Source organism: Engystomops pustulosus, chromosome 6 (genome assembly GCF_040894005.1).
Source record: "Engystomops pustulosus chromosome 6, aEngPut4.maternal, whole genome shotgun sequence".
Lineage (NCBI taxonomy): Eukaryota > Metazoa > Chordata > Amphibia > Anura > Leptodactylidae > Engystomops > Engystomops pustulosus.
The window spans coordinates 133911949-133930572 of record NC_092416.1 but is presented as its reverse complement, the minus strand read 5'-3'; the positions used below and the strand labels follow the sequence as shown (position 1 = coordinate 133930572).

Below are 18624 nucleotides of genomic sequence, written 5' to 3'. Positions count from 1 at the left end.
ACAGTCAAGCTACTTTGCCCTCCTCACTGACTCTGATAACATGGCTGGAGAGAATTCCTGAGGGATGGGTGAGGAGCAAGTGTCTCTAACACCAGTCAGCTTCTCTAATATCCTCACCATCCAAATGGAACGGTTAATGATATAGCAGAGCCAAGTAACACAAAGTCAATGTCTCATTCACCTCCTACTCGCCCCACCCTCAGGAACTCTCCTTATTTAGGTTAGCAGTATCAGTGTCAGTAAGGAAGGGAGAGTAGCTTGTTTACTGGAGCCGTCCATCTGCATGCCTGGAACAAAGGACATCAATAAAAGTCTTTTATAGAAGAATGGTGACTCTAATGTCAGGAAAAAGGCATTGTTGTTACATGTATAAAGACATCTAAAAGGTACTGTGTGTGGTTTGTGAAAAGGGGGGGGGGGGTTCACAGGTGACAGGTTCTCTTTAATTATGTAGCAAAGCTGAGTCACAAACAACCAATGTCACTCTCAACCCTCCCTCTTCATCCTCACAGAGGTCTCTCTCTCAAGGTTCCAGCAAGGCATTGTCTATGGTACTGGTTCAACAGCATCAGCATGTGATAGCAGTGAGACCTGTCAATCAGGAACAGGGAGCCAGGGCAGTGCAGGACTCACTTACTGTGATTGGACTCACTTCAGATGAGTTTCATATTAGGGAAATGGTTTTGAATAATAGTTTATTTATGAAGTATTTATTTTGGGTGAGTTAATTTGGCTGGATGCCTTGTTTGTCAAATCAGCTCAATGTTACCTGCTTTCACATGTGCAAAAACCTGGGAGTCAATGGCTAACCTATCAATTGGGGTGTCCTCCTGGAAAGCAAGCTGCATGTGACTGGGCTGTGGGCACAGGTCCTAAATCCGTGGGGAGGCAGTGGAGTACCTCAACCGCAGGTTTCTTTTGCAGTAATCTCCAAATTTCTCCCCAGCCTTAGCACATGCAAGAATTGCATTGAATGTTGCAGATCATCATGATGAATGCTACAACCAATCACCTTCATTTCTACTTTGTAACTGACATTGAGCGTTTTCTACATTTTTATGAACTACTGCATACTACTACTGCGAGACTATAGTAGTTAATGTAAATGAGAGAAAACAGAAGCTGATTTATTAGAACAGGCATATGCAGAATATATTATGGCTACTAATATAGAGCTGCATAAAATAAATGGCATCATCCCTACAATTAAAAATAAGAAGAGCAATAAAATAAAAACTGAAAACAGTATACAACCTGCAATTCATGAGTCTGAGCAATACACTCTGCTCAGTTGTTCCTTGATACATTGGATGATTACATTTGTCATTAACTACTTTCCTAAATGTATAAAAGATGCATTAAACAAACCATTTACATTTACATAACAATAGCAACATATTTATAACGATTTATAAAACACCCTGGTTCATGACAGGTTAAAAACATTATGAAATAGCCCACAATGTTGGCCAGAAGTATAAGAGAAGAAGAAAGCAATATATCCTATGCATTATCAATGTCGCGATGAATATTCAAATCCAAGAGGACATAACCTGGTAGCAATATGTATTTTATGAATGTAATACAACATCCACTGTGTCACATATCCAGCAGGTTACTATACATCAGGGTAGTGCAGAGTATCCATTATATCCCCATACACATTGACTATAGTAATAAATCACTGGGGTCACTCTGTAGCAGCAGGATGATACCTGGCCTATGGGCTCACTACTGATGCCCCTGACACAGTGTGGGATTTTATCAGCTATTAAATGTTTCGCCTCATTGTGCAGCCATCAGATGTGCAGTATGTAAGAACTGAACTCCAGACCAGTTAAGTCACTGATGATGTGTAAAAAGTTCATTTATAACCTTTTTAATGAGAGTAGATTTTTGTACAAACTTATAACTTGTGCTGAAACTTGTAGATTTTGAACTATTACGTTGTGATGTAAATACCATTGCATTAGTCAATGGGGAAGCCTCTAAAAATGTGTGCATGTCTTTGTTGTCCTTATGTGTTGCTATTATTAGCCTTTTTTGAGCAAATTTTAGAAGACTTAGCGGCAGGAGTCACCTCATCCATTTTGCTCATCACAAGCAGCTTGATCTTTTTTTCTGCTTCTTTCTCCTGCAGTAAGCAGTGTATCTGAAAGCCATCTGAGGTACCTCCACTAAGATAAGTAGACTAATGCTTACCTCGTTTTGAGTTCTTACTTTTCATTCAGTCGCATAGATGTGCTGAAGTATTTAGTTCAATTAGTCAATATTTTGCTCACCTGGGAACTGCTTCCAAGTCATCTGATGCAGACATTTGGGGTTATTTATCATTGATTTAGCATAAAAAATGGATTATATAATTATACAATATGATTATTTTGGACTTTTCACTGCTAAAAAGTCACCCTATACTGGCGTAAATATGGATCTACTGCTAGTGCAAAGTCTAGTTAAGCCAGGTTCATGGACTTTGCAAAAAGTCATATATAAAGTCACATCCAGTCACATCCAGTCCTGGCCACCTGTAACTGCCATTGTAAGTGCTGGGACTTTTTTTATTCAATTTGTGACTTTTATGAGACTTTCTAAATTAAAAATCTGAGACAGCAAGTAGAGCATAAGAACATTTATCAAACAAAGTAAATTATTTATCATTAGGCATCTCCTAGTTTTTGGATATCCACTGCCCATCAGAATCATTAAAGTGGCTTTGGTCCTTTAATAAATGCTATTCTGTTCTACTTGCTGTATGGGATTTTTTATTCAAAAAGTTGCAAAACAGTAGCAAAATGTGCTGAGGTGACTATATAACTTTTAAGCAACTCTCTTAAAAGTCCCAAGTCATGAATCTGGCTTTGCACAATGTTGCACTAGCTGTAGTTCTATGTTCACATCAGATTGATTAAGAGGTGTAAATAGTCCTATGAGACTTTTTAGCAGTGAAAGTCCCCCAAAACCTTGATGCGACTCTTTGGGGGTCATTTATCTTTATTTTTCTTCATGTTTTTTTCTGTCTTATAGAAGACATTTTTGCCACTTTGCAATTTTTGTGACTTTTTGGGGACATTTTGAAATGTTTGCCGGACATTTGTTTTTCGTCAGTAAGAGAGGTTTATCTTCTATTCCAGATGTGCTAAATGTCGCAAATGACATTTATCAATTCAAATTGTCTAAAATTTGGGATATTTTTTGACGCAAAAAACTCCAGACAAAACCATATCTAAGGAAAACTTAGAGAATGAAAAGAAGTGTCTTGAGACATTTGTGCGACATTTGAAAAAAATGTCTCAAAATGAGGTCTTACAAAAATCCCCCATTTAACTCAAGGACAAAGTGAGATTGATAAATTACCAAAGAAGCAGACAGAAAAATGACTAGCCAAAAACAAACAGAGATATGATAAATGACCCCCTTTGAGACCTTTTTAGGCAAAAAAGCCCGGAAAAACCAAAGATAAATAATCCCCATAGAACTGTCGCAAGGAGCTGGCAAAAAGATAAATAACCCCTATTTTCCATTTGTTAACAACCAGGCTTTAACCCCTTAACGCTCTGCGCCGTAGCTCTACGGCGCAGAGGTATAAGGGATGTATGAAGAGGGCTCACGGGCTGAGTCCTCTTCATACAGAGGTGGGGGTTTTTGCATTTTGCACAAAACCCCCACCGCTAATAACCGCGGTCGGTGCCTGCACCGATCGCGGCTATTAACCCCCTAAACGCCGCCGGCAAAGTCGCCGGCGGCGTTTAAAAGACGGCGGCGCGCGGGCGCCGCCATCTTTTTTTCGATCGCCACGCCCCCGAACGTCATCGGGGGGCGGCGATCGGTTGCCATGGTAGCCTCGTGTCTTTTTTTGACACGAGGCTATCTGGCAGCTGCATATTCGTTACAATGAGCCAGTGGCTCATTGTAATGAATGTGCTGCAAAAATGCCATATATTGCAATACTGTAGTATTGCAGTATATGGTAGCAGCGATCTGACCATCTAGGGTTAATGTACCCTAGATGGTCTAAAAGATAGTGAAAAAAAAAAGAAAAAAAAAAGTTTAAAAAATAAAAAAAATCAATAAAATATTAAAAGTTCAAATCACCCCCCTTTCCCTAGAACGGATATAAAACATAACAAACAGTAAAAATCACAAACATATTAGGTATCGCCGCGTCCCAAAATGCCCGATCTATCAAAATATAAAAACGGTTACGGCCGGCGGTGACCTCCGAGGCGGGAAATGGCGCCCAAATGTCCGAAATGCGACTTTTACACCTTTTTACATAACATAAAAAATGAAATAAAAAATGATCAAAATGTCGCACAGACCTCAAAATGGTAGCAATGAAAACGTCGCCTCATTTCGCAAAAAATGACCCCTCACACATCTCCGTGCGCCAAAGTATGAAAAAGTTATTAGCGTCAGAAGATGGCAAAAAAAAATTTTTCTTTTTTGTACACATTCGTTTAATTTTTGAAAATGTATTAAAACACAATAAAACCTGTATAAATTTGGTATCACCGCGATCGCACCGAACCAAAGAATAAAGTAGGCATGTTATTTGGAGCGAAGAGTGAAAGTCGTAAAAACTGAGCCCACAAGAACGTGACGCACGTGCGTTTTTTTTTCAATTTTTCCACATTTGGAATTTTTTTTCAGCTTCGCAGTACACGGCATGTTAAAATAAATAACATTGTGGGAAAGTAAAATTCGTTACGCACAAAATAAGCCCTCACACAGGTCTGTACACGGAAAAATGAAAAAGTTAGGGATTTTTGAAGTTGGAGAGCCAGAAATGAGGCGAAAAACCCTCCGTCCTTAAGGGGTTAAGACCAAAAGTAAAGGAAAGATCCAGGAACTGTGGATGAATGCCAATGAAATAACGGAACACGTTTTAAGAGTGTGGCCCGATCCCTGCACCTCTGTTTTATGCTTTGTAGGTTGCAAAGAAGCAGAACTAATGCTATCATTGTCTTGGATTTACTTTTCTGTTTTTCACACAAGGTATTGACAATTTCACGGACAGATAAGAAAATCTGTTCACAAACAACCAAACCGAGACAAGGAAGACTTGAGCCCCAAAAGAGGGTAATAAGCCATTTTGTGAATATACTTATATTATAGGACACTATCACTGCGCTGCATGTATATAACAGCACAAGTAAACATTGCTTCAGAATACAATATGTTAAGTACTAGAAATTTCATTTAAATCCTTTGTAAGAGGGCCCAAGTGGGTCCCTACAGCCTTCTTCAATTCCACTACAATGGAACATCTTGCTGTTCAGAAATTGAAGGCTACAACCCTTTTAGCGTTCTCTGTGCCAAAGATTAGTCTTAATTATTCTGTCCATTATTCATACAAACAGGCTAAGTAGAGGACAAACTATATCATACACCAGGTTTCATTAATCTGGCGGTGGTGGAGGTGACCCTGATACACAAGTTTGTTTTTTTGTCATTATTATTTACAAATTAAGTTCTATCTAGTCTTAAAGGAAATTGCTGGATCAGGTAAGAACAATGACCAAACAAATCCTCCGCATAGTTAATTTTCCGGAGCAGAAAAACATAACTATTGTCTTCAGAAACACTGCCATACCTGTTTATGCATTATGCTTGGCATTGCGGTTCTACTCCACTGAGGAAAGTGGACCAGTGGAGCAGTGGAGTGCAACTTTTATGGAAAAAAATCCGTCTCCTTATGAACACAAACTATTTCCCATTTTTCAATGGGCTTAAACAAATGCCTGTGGTATCCATTTGTGCTACTGATAATGCTTTTGCAAAGTTTATTGAAAAGTTAGTGAACACTAAGGGTGCATTCATCATTCATTCGACCATCATGGGTACAAATATACGTCCCCACAAACGGCAATAATCTCCGGGCGGCAGTATGGTGCCACACACGTGGCACTTTACGGCTTCATACATGAGGAAAATGATAGAACATGTTCCATCTGTTCCTGTCTGTGTGGTCGTGCGCCGTGCATCCCAAAGGAGAGCGGAGGGGTGCGCAGCCTTCACCTCTCCTTCTCTCCAGCGCCTATCCCATATGCCCACCCAGGTACAGCCGGGCGGGCATACGTTAGTGTGAAACCACCCCAAGTCTTATGGATTTTTCCACAGATACTGGATACTTTCCATTGTATGGGTGACAACAATATGGATGGTGGGGGGTCAACTAGTGGTGGACTAGTTCCCCCTAAATGATGGACTGGCAAGCTGAGCATACATCATGATACTTCATATCTATTCTAGTTCAAGGAATTAGAGATCAACATTTATCTATCTCCATCACACTTATAGAGGATGCATAAGAGCACCAGAGGAGCCAAATGCTGTGCACAGCTATTTCCTATAGACATTAAATAGAGCATCAGAATAAATGCTCAATCTGCCGCTACATCAATTAGTGGGAACAGGACCCTCAATGTTGTGATTGCTGTTGGGTTGCAATTGGTCAGATCCTTACAGATCAGACAGTAATCCCCAATCCTGTAACTTGGGAGTAATGAATCAACAGCAAATTTTGATTTTCTGGCACGAATTTATCATGTAGAAATGCAAAGATCTTGGAGAATGTCAGAAAGAAGTATGGATGAAAACAATAGTAAAAAAAAAGTTGTATTCAGATCGATCCTTTTTTAACATTCATTTTGTTGAAAGCAATATATATATATATATATATATATATATATATATATATATATATATATTGTAATATGAAGGAACCTTTTATTTTCAACCAGGTCAGTTTGCTTTTTATGCTATGACATGTATAATCCAAGGTTTTCTACTTTATCCCCATCTGACTCTAGAGCGTGGGCGAAGTGCATCAATCAAAAATTAATTTTGCGGCCTCATTACTAAGGCGGATACAGGAACATTCACCTAGAAATTTCTCCCCGGCCAGCACCTCTCCGTCTCCATAAGTACATCAATCAGCAATAGACAACATTCATTTTTAAGTCATTTACACGGTGCAAGGAGTGATGACATCCTAATGTAGACATGATGGAGCTCCCCTGATTTCTGGACTGGAGGCTCATTAAACTTTGCTATATAATTTCTCACTAGCAGTATCTCTAGCCAACCGAAAAAAGAGCCATGATCCTCCCATCTACATCCCAAGAGCTAATACGCTCGGTGTCAGTTCGTGATCCCTTGTTGTCATTGCTCTGTATGGATTTAAGTGGCTGCAGCTCAGGAGGCTTTTCTGTATATCTTTCACCAAATCCTAGTGATTTCCTCTCTCCTCTGTTTTCTGTGCAGATGACTTTGCCTTTATGTCACTCAAGTACAGGAAACAAAATTCACTTCACCTACCCTCTGTTCTTGAGTTGCCACAAAGGTCTGGAATCCAGGGGCCACTCCGAACCCCAACTCCTGGATGAATGGCGGCTCGGACTGGCTGTGTATTTGAACCTTCACTCCTGCCTCGAATGTGGTTTCTTCTGCAGAAAGAAGCAGAGATAAAAGTGATGAGATGTCACTGCTCCATACAGTAGAGATAGAATAGTTTATCATAATTATTCCATACAGGCTTTATATAAACCAATTCACCAAGAGGGATATTTTAAGTCTACCTAAATATGAATTTAAAGCCCTGGTAGATGGTTGGCTGTAAACAAGAGGAAACTGAATAACATAAGATCTGTTTGTGGTAAACCACACTGGGACGGTGTGTGTCCGAAAGTGGAGATATGGATATGCCAGGCATGATGGAGAAGATAGAGAACAGGTATAATGCGAGGACATGTCACCCGCATTCAGTGAATGGAATAGGTAGGAATTTTTCCTGTGTTTCCTGTAACTGTATAGGTGCAGTTATTGTTGGTGCAATAACATGTAAGGGGGTTATGTACGGCAGTGGACACTTCAGAAAATTTGTACATATGCATTGGGGCCCGTGCCCCGAATCTTTTGCTACCCTAGCAACGCCCCTGCCACCGGGTCTGTAGAGCCTGCGGTCTGTAGAGCCTGTGGTCTGTAGAGCCTGTGGGCTGTAGAGCATGCGGTCTGTAGAGCCTGCGGTCTGTAAAGCCTGCGGTCTCTAGGGCCAGCTCTGCATCACTATGCTTCAGCACAATGCTGTGAAGATTGGAGAAGGAAGAAGCAGTACAGTAAGTCCCTGGGTAACGTGCAAGAAAGGTTCTATAGGTTTGTTCTTAAGTTTGTACGTAAGTCGGAACTGTATATTTTATAATTGTAACCCCAGCCAAATATTTTTTGGTCTCTGTAACAAATGGATTTTAAAAATGTTGGATTGTCATAAGAAACAGGATTAACAATAAAGCTTCATTGCAGACTCCTGTGATAACTGTTATACTTGTTTATTGTAATGTAAGGCTAAGTAGAGTAAACTACCAATATCCAGAGGTCCATTTGTAACTAGGGTGTTCTGTAAGTCGGGTGTTCTTAAGTAGGGGACCGCGTGTACTCTCTAGGAGTAGCAAATAGGGCAGGAGCAGAAGAAAACTACATTGACGTCAAAAGACTCGCTGCAGACTCAGGACCCATATCCGCTGACGTCTTTTGTCAATGATCGCAGTCTTGTTAGTTAGTGTGGTTCTATATCACTAACAACCGCACTTTTTTCAGTAAAGTCACCAGTCTGTCTGAAATTGTACTAAGGCCTCATGCGACCGTATTTGGGCTGTGAGCTATCTGCACAGATTGCGGCTAGCTCACGGACCCCATTCATTTATCATTCATGGTCGCGGCTTGGTGAGGCCTGGACATTGTTTGGTGAATGGGCATTGTTGTATATTGCACTTGGTCATGTGCATGTAGCCTGACATTACTGTATCACTCCTGTATTATTGCTTTGGGGCCTTTTTTAATCACATTATTCCCGATGTGCCAACAGGAACCAGGAGCAGGTCTGACTATTTGACTATTTCTTAATCTAAATTTTATTTGTCAGCAAAGAACCCTGCTTCACCTTATTTCCTATGTTGGTTACTGTACTTGGGATGTTGGAAAAGAATATGTTACATAATAACCTCGCCACAAAGGATTTCCTAGCATACTTTTTCTTGTGTCTTCTTTCTGAGATTTCTCCAGGTACATAATACAAGACTCATTTCTTGTAAGCTGTTTTCAGAAAGCAAAGGGGACTAGGAGATGAAAAGAGACTGGAGAAATAAGGTTCAGCCCTTTTAATAAGTGAAGTGACAAGATCGGAAGAGATATTAACTCATTGGGGAAACTAAATACAGTTAGTAGACAGGATGCTGCACATCAGGGGACCTACAGGTTCTCATCCCGGCAACAACAATGAGCGTTTGATAGGATTACAAGACAAACCTAGTCAAAGAAAAGTCCAGGGAGCGCTGGGGCAATGGGCCAATAACATTTGTATTCACTGGAAAGATGAAGCTGAATGCCTCCAACAGCTTGGCCTTATTGCTCAGTCCTGCTGAATGCTACGGCTGCTTCCCAACGCACACAGCGTCTTTTTGAGGAAGACATCTTAGTTATTATGTATGATACGATAGTACTTTATTGATCCCCTGTGGGGAAATTCTTTTGTCCACAGTGTTCCGACACTTGTTACACACAATTAGAGAGAGGCTTAACATTACAGTTACATACATACACTACAAGAGGCACGTTCTTACAGGTTGCTAGGTTGCATACAAACATAGTTAAAGGACATTGTGATACGGCACAGTACAGGTTAACAATACCACATTACATTGCATAAGGTCAAAATGATTGCAGTGTGAAAAACCATAGTGACAATAACAAATCGACACCGGTTAGACAAACATGCATAGGGGCTCCTACGGACGGGGTGTCGGGGATTTAGGTGAAATAGTAGTGTACTGCTGGTTATTTGGTGGAAGAGACACTATAGGGCACATTTACTTACCTGGTCCCTGCGCCATACATAGATATATATATATATATATATAAGATACACATAGCACTTTACTTACTGCATTGAAAAAATGGAGCTTTATGTTGGGTTGTGCCTATTAAAGGAGCTGTGCCCCACGTATCTCAACCCATCTGATTAAATGTGGTCCAACGACTGTGACCCTCTGTGATTACAATAATGGGGGTCGGCCTGTGCCCCATATTAATGGATAGTGTGCATTAGTGTTTACTAGAGATGAGCGAACATACTCGTCCGAGCTTGATGCTCGATCGAGCATTAGCGTACTCGTAACTGCTCGTTGCTCGGACGAGTATTTCGCCCGCTCGAGAAAATGGCAGCTCCCGCCGTTTTGCTTTTTGGCGGCCAGAAACAGAGCCAATCACAAGCCAGGAGACTCTGCACTCCACCCAGCATGACGTGGTACCCTTACACGTAGATAGCAGTGGTTGGCTGGCCAGATCAGGTGACCCTGGGATAGACTAGCCGCTGCCCGCGCTGCTCGGATCATTCTCTGTCTGGATGCCGCTAGGGAGAGAGCTGCTGCTGGTCAGGGAAAGCGTTAGGGTGTTCTATTAGCTTACTGTTAGGCAGGAGTGATTCTAAAAGAACCCAACAGCCCTTCTTAGGGCTACAATAACGTTATAATTTTTTTTTTTTTTTATTTGCAGCTAGTACCATATTGTGAGGAATTTGCAGGGGGACTTGCTACCGTTGTGTTTAGCTCTTAGTGACACACATATCCACCTCAAACACCAAAGTGGGAAAATTTATTAGGGGTTTGAGTAGAATTAGGCACAGTCTGCCAGTTTCTTTTTATTTTACGTTTATTGTTTTAATAACTCAGTGTCATCTCATCTGGCATAGTAGTGTGCTGTAATACTTGGCTAGAAAATAGCCATAGGAGAATACAAACGGCTTAATTACGCCTACAGTAGCGTTATATATATTTGATTTCTGGTTGATCTGCTGGTGGCTGTAGTTGTTGCAGTGCATCTACTAGTAAATTGTGAGCAATTTGGAGTCAGACTTGCGACCACTGTGTTTTAGTGACGCACATATCCATCGCAAAGACCGAAGTGGGAAAATTTATTAGGGCCCGGGGTTGTATTTCAATTAGGCACAGTCTGCCATTTCCTTTTTTATTTTACGTTTATTTTTTTCATAACTCAGCGTCATCTCATCTGGCATAGTAGTGTGCTGTAATACTTGGCTAGAAAATAGCCATAGGAGAATACAAACGGCTTAATTACGCCTACAGTAGCGTTATATATATTTGATTTCTGGTTGATCTGCTGGTGGCTGTAGTTGTTGCAGTGCATCTACTAGTAAATTGTGAGCAATTTGGAGTCAGACTTGCGACCACTGTGTTTTAGTGACGCACATATCCATCGCAAAGACCGAAGTGGGAAAATTTATTAGGGCCCGGGGTTGTATTTCAATTAGGCACAGTCTGCCATTTCCTTTTTTATTTTACTTTTATTTTTTTCATAACTCAGCGTCATCTCATCTGGCATAGCAGTGTGCTTTCATACTTGGCTAGAAAATAGCCATAGCAATAGGATAGCATCGTTTGGTTTTAAAAACTAAAAAACACACAAAAAAAAAAAAACACAAAAAAAAGTTAAAAAAAAATTTAAAGTTATAACTCTCATTTTCAAAATGTTTAACCCGAGGGCTAGGGGTAGAGGACGAGGGCGGGGACGTGGGCGTCCAACTACTGCAGGGGTCAGAGGCCGTGGTCCTGGGCGGGGTGAGACACCACCTGCTTATGAGGGAGCAGGGGAACGCCGCAGAGCTACACTCCTTAGGTTCATGTCTGAAGTTACTGGGACTCGTGGTAGAGCACTGTTGAGGCCAGAACAGTGCGAACAGGTGATGTCGTGGATTGCCGACAATGCTTCGAGCAATTTGTCCACCAGTCAGTCTTCCACGCGGTCCACCCATGTCACCGAAATCGGCACTCCTCCAGCTCCTGCACCTCAGCCTCCTCCCCCCCAGTCTGCCCCCTCCCAGCAAAATTTGCCATTTGAACCGGCATACTCTGAGGAACTGTTTTCTGGACCCTTCCCACAGTCACAAACCACTTACTTACAACATCCGGTTGCTGATGAGCAATTTTCCGATGCCCAGGTTTTCCACCAGTCGCAGTCTGTGGGTGATGATGACCTTGTTGACTTACTGGAAGAAGTGTGTAAAGAGGTGTCCGACGATGAGGAGACACGGTTGTCAGACAGTGGGGAAGTTGTTGTCAGGGCAGGAAGTCCGAGGGGGGAGCAGACTGAGGGATCGGAGGATGATGAGGTGACAGACCCAAGCTGGGTTGAGAGGCCGGGTGAACACAGTGCTTCTGAGACGGAGGAGAGTCCTCGACCAGAACAGGTTGGAAGAGGCAGTGGTGGGGCCAGACGGAGAGGCAGGGCCAGAGCTGGTGCATCAGCGCCAAATGTGTCAACTAGTGAAGCTCCCGTGGCGAGGGCTCCTGCGGCGAGGGCTAGATTTTCAGAAGTCTGGAGGTTCTTTAAGGAAACACCGGATGACCGACGGACTGTGGTGTGCCACATTTGCCAAACCAGGTTCAGCAGGGGTTCCACCACTACTAGCTTAACTACCACCAGTATGCGCAGGCATATGAATGCTAAACACCCCACTCAGTGGCAACAAGCGCGTTCACCTCCGGCCGTGCACACCACTGCTCCTTCCCCTGTGTCAGGTGATAGTCAGCCCCCTACCCAGGACCCTGCCACAAAAACCCCATCGTCGCCTCCACGATCCTCCACAGCATCCACCAGCGTTCAGCTCTCCATACCCCAGACGCTGGAGCGGAAACGCAAATATAGTGCAACCCACCCGCACGCCCAAGCCCTTAATGTGCACATCTCCAGATTGCTAAGCCTGGAGATGCTGCCCTATAGGCTAGTAGAGACCGAGGCCTTTCGCAGCCTCATGGCGGCGGCCGCCCCTCGGTATTCGGTCCCCAGCCGCCACTACTTTTCCCGATGTGCCGTCCCAGCCCTGCACCAGCACGTGTCAGACAACATAATCCGTGCCCTGACCAACGCCGTTTCTGACAAGGTCCACCTGACCACGGACACGTGGACGAGTGCTGCCGGGCAGGGCCACTATATATATCTGACGGCACATTGGGTTAACTTGGTGGAGGCTGGGACCGAGTGTGACCCTGCGGCTGGTCATATACTGCCGACGCCGAGGATTGCGGGGCCTACCTCGGTCCAGGTGTTTGAGGCCTACTATGCCTCCTCCTCCTCCCACCCCTCCTCCACCTCCTCCTCCGAACGACCATCCATGGGCATGGCGCCATCAGTCGGTAGCTCTAGGCACAGCAGCAGTGCCGTCGCTAAGCGACAGCAGGCGGTGCTCAAACTGCTGAGCCTAGGCGATAAAAGGCACACCGCCCAAGAACTATTACAGGGCATCACGGCGCAGACTGATCTGTGGCTGGCACCGCTGAACCTGAAGCCAGGCATGGTTGTGTGTGACAACGGCCGTAACCTGGTGGCGGCTCTGCAACTCGGCAGACTGACACATGTGCCATGCCTGGCCCATGTGTTAAATCTGATAGTTCAGCGTTTCCTCAAGACATACCCCAATCTGTCTGATTTGCTCACGAAGGTGCGCCGCATCTGTGCGCATTTCAGGAAGTCCAGCACAGATGCTGCCACTCTCAGGGCAGCGCAGCGCCGCCTCCAACTGCCCGCTCACCGACTGTTGTGCGACGTGCCCACGAGGTGGAATTCAACACTGACCATGTTATCCAGAGTTTACCAGCAGCGCCAAGCGATTGTAGACTGCCAGATGTCAACTTCCACCAGAACTGGTAGTCAGGTCAGTCAGCTTCCTCAAGTCTACAATGAGGAGTGGACGTGGATGTCTGATATCTGTCAGGTGCTGAGTAACTTTGAGGAGTCAACACAGATGGTCAGTGGCGATGCCGCCATCATCAGCCTCACCATCCCGCTGCTTGGCCTGTTGAAAAACTCTCTGGTCAGCATGAAGTCGGAAGCTTTGCGCTCCTCACAAGAGACGGGGGAAGAAGATTCCCTTGTTGATAGCCAAAGCACCCTTAGGTCTGTTTCTCAGCGCATATCGGTGGAGGTGGAGGAGGAAGAGGAGGAGAATGTTGGCGAGACACAAGAGGGGACCATTGTTGAGTCCTTCACTGTTGAGCGTGTATGGGCAGAAGAAGAGGAATTGGAGGAGTTGGAGGAGGAGGAAATGGACAGTCAGGCCAGTGAGGGGAGTGAATTCTTACGCGTTGGTACTCTGGCGCATATGGCAGATTTCATGCTAGGCTGCATATCCCGTGACCCTCGCGTTCAAAGAATTTATTCCAGCACCGATTACTGGGTGTTCACTCTCCTGGACCCACGGTACAAGCAAAATCTTTCCACTCTCATCCCTGGAGAGGAAAGGAGTGTGAGAATGCATGAATACCAGCAGGCCCTGGTGCACAAGCTGAAACAGTATTTCCCTTCTGACAGCGCTAGCGGCAGAGTGCGTAGTTCTGCGGGACAAGTAGCGAGGGAGAGTAGGCGAGCAGGCAGCTTGTCCAGCACTGGCAAGGGTACGCTTTACAAGGCTTTTGCCAGCTTTATGTCACCCCAGCAAGACACTGTCACCTGTCCCCAGTCTCGGCAGAGTAGGGCTGATCTTTACAGAAAGATGGTGAGGGAGTACGCAGCTGACCATACCATCGTCCTAAATGATCACACAGCTCCCTACAACTACTGGGTTTCAAAGCTGGACATGTGGCACGAACTGGCGCTGTACGCCTTGGAGGTTCTTGCCTGCCCTGCCGCTAGCGTCTTGTCCGAGCGGGTTTTCAGTGCAGCTGGTGGCATCATCACCGATAAGCGTACACACCTGTCGACTGACAGCGCTGACAGGCTGACGCTTATCAAGATGAATAAAGCATGGATTTCTCCTAATTTCCAATCTCCAGCAGGTGAAGGAAGCTCAACCTGAATAATTTATCCACTCCTCCTCCTCCTCCTCATTTTCCTCCTTCTCCTGCTCTTTGTACAGTAAAGCAGAGGAAACTGGCTATTTTTTGACAGGGCCCACTGGCTCTACCTATAGTACTTTATGCATTTAATTTTTCTGGAGGGCCACCGACCCGGTCCTCTGTTTTAAACAATTTTTGGGAGTGCTTCATACAGGCACTCAATCTATTCAATTTTTCTGGAGGGCCACCTACCTGCTCCTCTGGTTTGAAAACTTTTTTGGACTGCCACATACAGGCACTCAATCTATTCCATTTTTCTGGAGGGCCACCTACCTGCTCCTCTGGTTTGAAAACTTTTTTGCACTGCCACATACAGGCACTCAATCTATTCCATTTTTCTGGAGGGCCACCTACCTGCTCCTCTGGTTTGAAAACTTTTTTGGACTGCCACATACAGGCACTCAATCTATTCCATTTTTCTGGAGGGCCACCTACCTGCTCCTCTGGTTTGAAAACTTTTTTGGACTGCCACATACAGGCACTCAATCTATTCCATTTTTCTGGAGGGCCACCTACCTGCTCCTCTGGTTTGAAAACTTTTTTGGACTGCCACATACAGGCACTCAATCTATTCCATTTTTCTGGAGGGCCACCTACCTGCTCCTCTGGTTTGAAAACTTTTTTGGACTGCCACATACAGGCACTATCCAAATTAAATTGTCTCCATAGCAGCCTCCACACGTTGTCTCCATTGCTTCCTCCAAAAGTCGTCCATATAGCTGCCTCCATACATCGTCCCTTTATCAAACGAGGTGTGTCAGGCAGAAATTTGGGTTGTTTTCATGGATTCCACATCAAAGTTGTTAACTTTGTCGCCACCCAGCTGTGTTATCCACAAAATATACTGGCAAACTTTTATCATTTACCAATATTATTTCAGCGCTTCTTGCGCTTCTGTTTACATTCCCCTCACCCGCCATATCCTAAACTTATAAGAACGCTACTACACTTGATCTTATACAAAAGGTTCTTAGAAGTGCTGTTTGGGGAGTAGCCTAGAGACACGGGCTTGGATTGGCGAAAGCTCGCCTGGCAGCGGAGCGCCAGCTCCATGCCAAGATCCAACTAACATAGTTTTAACTGCAGCACCTTTAATCTACTACTAGTTCACTGCCTCCATACATGGTCCCCTTATCAAACGAGCTTTGTCAGGCAGAATTTTGGGTTGTTTTCATGGCTTCCACAACAATCTTGTTAACTTTGTCGCCACCCTGCTGTGTTATCCACAAAATATACTGGCAAACTTTTATCATTTACCAATATTATTTCAGCGCTTCTTGCGCATCTGTTTACATTCCCCTCACCCGCCATATCCCAAACTTATAAGAACGCTACTACACTTAACTTGGTGCACGCTGGGACCGAGTCTGACCCTGGGGCTGGTGATATACTGCCGACGCAGAGGATTGCGGGGCCTACCTCGGTCCAGGTCTCAAAGGCCTACTATACCTCCTCCCACCCCTCCTCCACCTCCTCCTCCTCCGAATTACCATCCGTGGCCATGGCGCCATCAGTCGGTAGCTCTAGGCACAGCAGCAGTGCCGTCGCTAAGCGACAGCAGGCGGTGCTGAAACTGCTGAGCCTAGGCGATAAAAGGCACACCGCCCAAGAGCTATTACAGGGCATTCCACATCAAACTTGTTAACTTTCTCGCCACCCTGCTGTGTAATCCAGAAAAGATACTGGCAAACTTTTATCATTTACCGATATTATTTCAGCGCTTCTTGCGCATCTGTTTACATTCCCCTCTCTCGCCATATCCCAAACTTATAAGAACGCTACTACACTTGATCTTATACAAAAGGTTCTTAGAAGTGCTGTTTGGGGAGTAGCCTAGAGACAGGGGCTTGGATTGGCGAAAGCTCGCCTGGAAGCGGAGCGCCAGCTCCATCCCAAGATACAACTAACATAGTTTTAAGTGCAGCACCTTTAATCTACTACTAGTTCACTGCCTCCATAATAATAATAATAATAATCTTTATTTATATAGCGCCATCATATTCCGTAGCGCTTTACAAATCATAGGAAACAAATACAAATGTAATGTAACAGAGCACAACATTTGTATGGAACAACAGGAGTGAGGTCCCTGCTCGCCAGAGCTTACGGTTTATGAAGATGATGGGGTAACACGAGGTAAAAGAATTTTTAATGGTCAAGCCATTCTTCTTAGGGAATAGAACAAAATATAATAAATGGAATTGCTGTCGCTTGAACCACTCAGCCGTCACCAGGTCCAGGGTGAATGGGACTGCATAGAAGTCTGGTGCCTGTTGGTTGATGGATAACAGATGGGAGGACGACACAGGACGGGTTAGTAGAAGAGTTAAAACTTCATGCAGTTAATGAGTGTTATAGGCTTGCCTAAAGAAATGGGTTTTAAGAGCACGTTTGAAACTTTGGAGGTTAGGTATTAGTCTGATAGTCCGGGGCAGAGCATTCCATAGAATTGGTGCAGCTCTAGAGAAGTCTTGGAGACGCGAGTGGGAGGTCCGCACTAGGGTAGAGGTTGATCTAAGATCACTGGCGGATCTAAGAGCACGGGTTGGGCGATAGACTGAGATAAGAGAGGAGAGGTAGGGGGGTGCAGCATTATACAGAGCTTTATGGATGAGGTTTATTATTTTAAACTGTATTCGAAAGGAGACTGGCAGCCAGAGCAGCGTCTGGCATGAACTGTAGGCATACATGGTCCCCTTATCAAACGAGCTGTGTCAGGCAGAATTTTGGGTTGTTTTCATGGCTTCCACAACAAACTTGTTAACTTTGTCGCCACCCTGCTGTGTAATCCACAAAATATACTGGCAAACTTTTATCATTTACCAATATTATTTCAGCGCTTCTTGCGCATCTGTTTCCATTCCCCTCACCCGCCATATCCTAAACTTATAAGAACGCTATTACACTTGATCTTATACAAAAGGTTCTTAGAAGTGCTGTTTGGGGAGTAGCCTAGAGACAGGGGCTTGGATTGGCGAAAGCTCGCCTGGCAGCGGAGCGCCAGCTCCATGCCAAGATCCAACTAACATAGTTTTAACTGCAGCACCTTTAATCTACTACTAGTTCACTGCCTCCATACATGGTCCCCTTATCAAACGAGCTGTGTCAAGCAGAATTTTGGGTTGTTTTCATGGCTTCCATGTTAACTTTGTCGCCACCCTGCTGTGTAATCCACAAAATATACTGGCAAACTTTTATCATGTACCGATATTATTTGAGCGCTTCTTGCTCACCTCCTTTGGTTCCTCTCTGCCACCCATTGGTTTGAAGCCTGAGTCCATTTAGGGTATGTCGCCATGCCACTCTCTAGCCTGCCGCTGCTGCCGCTGCCTCTGCATGCCGTCCCCTATAGTGTCAGGGTCAATTATTGGATGTTTTAGATGCTATCTAGCTTCATTCTGTCACTCTGTCATGGCCATGCTGTTGCCCATAATTTTGGCATAATGGTGCGATTAAGCAGCCTCAGAGGCATCCATGCATGCTGCCCCTGCTGTTTCCTGTCCATTTCCGTGGTGTTTCCATCCTTTTCTGAGGTTCCCAGGTGTTTGGCCAAGCTTCCCTGTGCAGAGCCTTGGTCCCCTTGAAAAATGCTCGAGTTTCCCATTGACTTCAATGGGGCTCGTTATTCGAGACGAGCACTCGAGCATCGGGAAAAGTTCGTCTCGAATAACGAGTACCCGAGCATTTTAGTGCTCGCTCATCTCTAGTGTTTACCCCATTC

The 18624-nt window shown here is 44.3% G+C and overlaps 1 protein-coding gene across 2 annotated transcripts in view; it reads right to left on the bottom strand.

Moving 5' to 3' along the window:
• The window catches only part of ASIC2 (acid sensing ion channel subunit 2), a 514307-nt gene that overhangs the window by 51444 nt on the left and 444239 nt on the right, over positions 1-18624 (bottom strand). For both annotated transcript variants that reach the window (XM_072111115.1, XM_072111114.1), the window contains exon 3: positions 7321-7448. In XM_072111115.1, coding sequence (XP_071967216.1) covers positions 7321-7448 — 128 coding nt within the window. The remainder of the gene's footprint in view (positions 1-7320; positions 7449-18624) is intronic.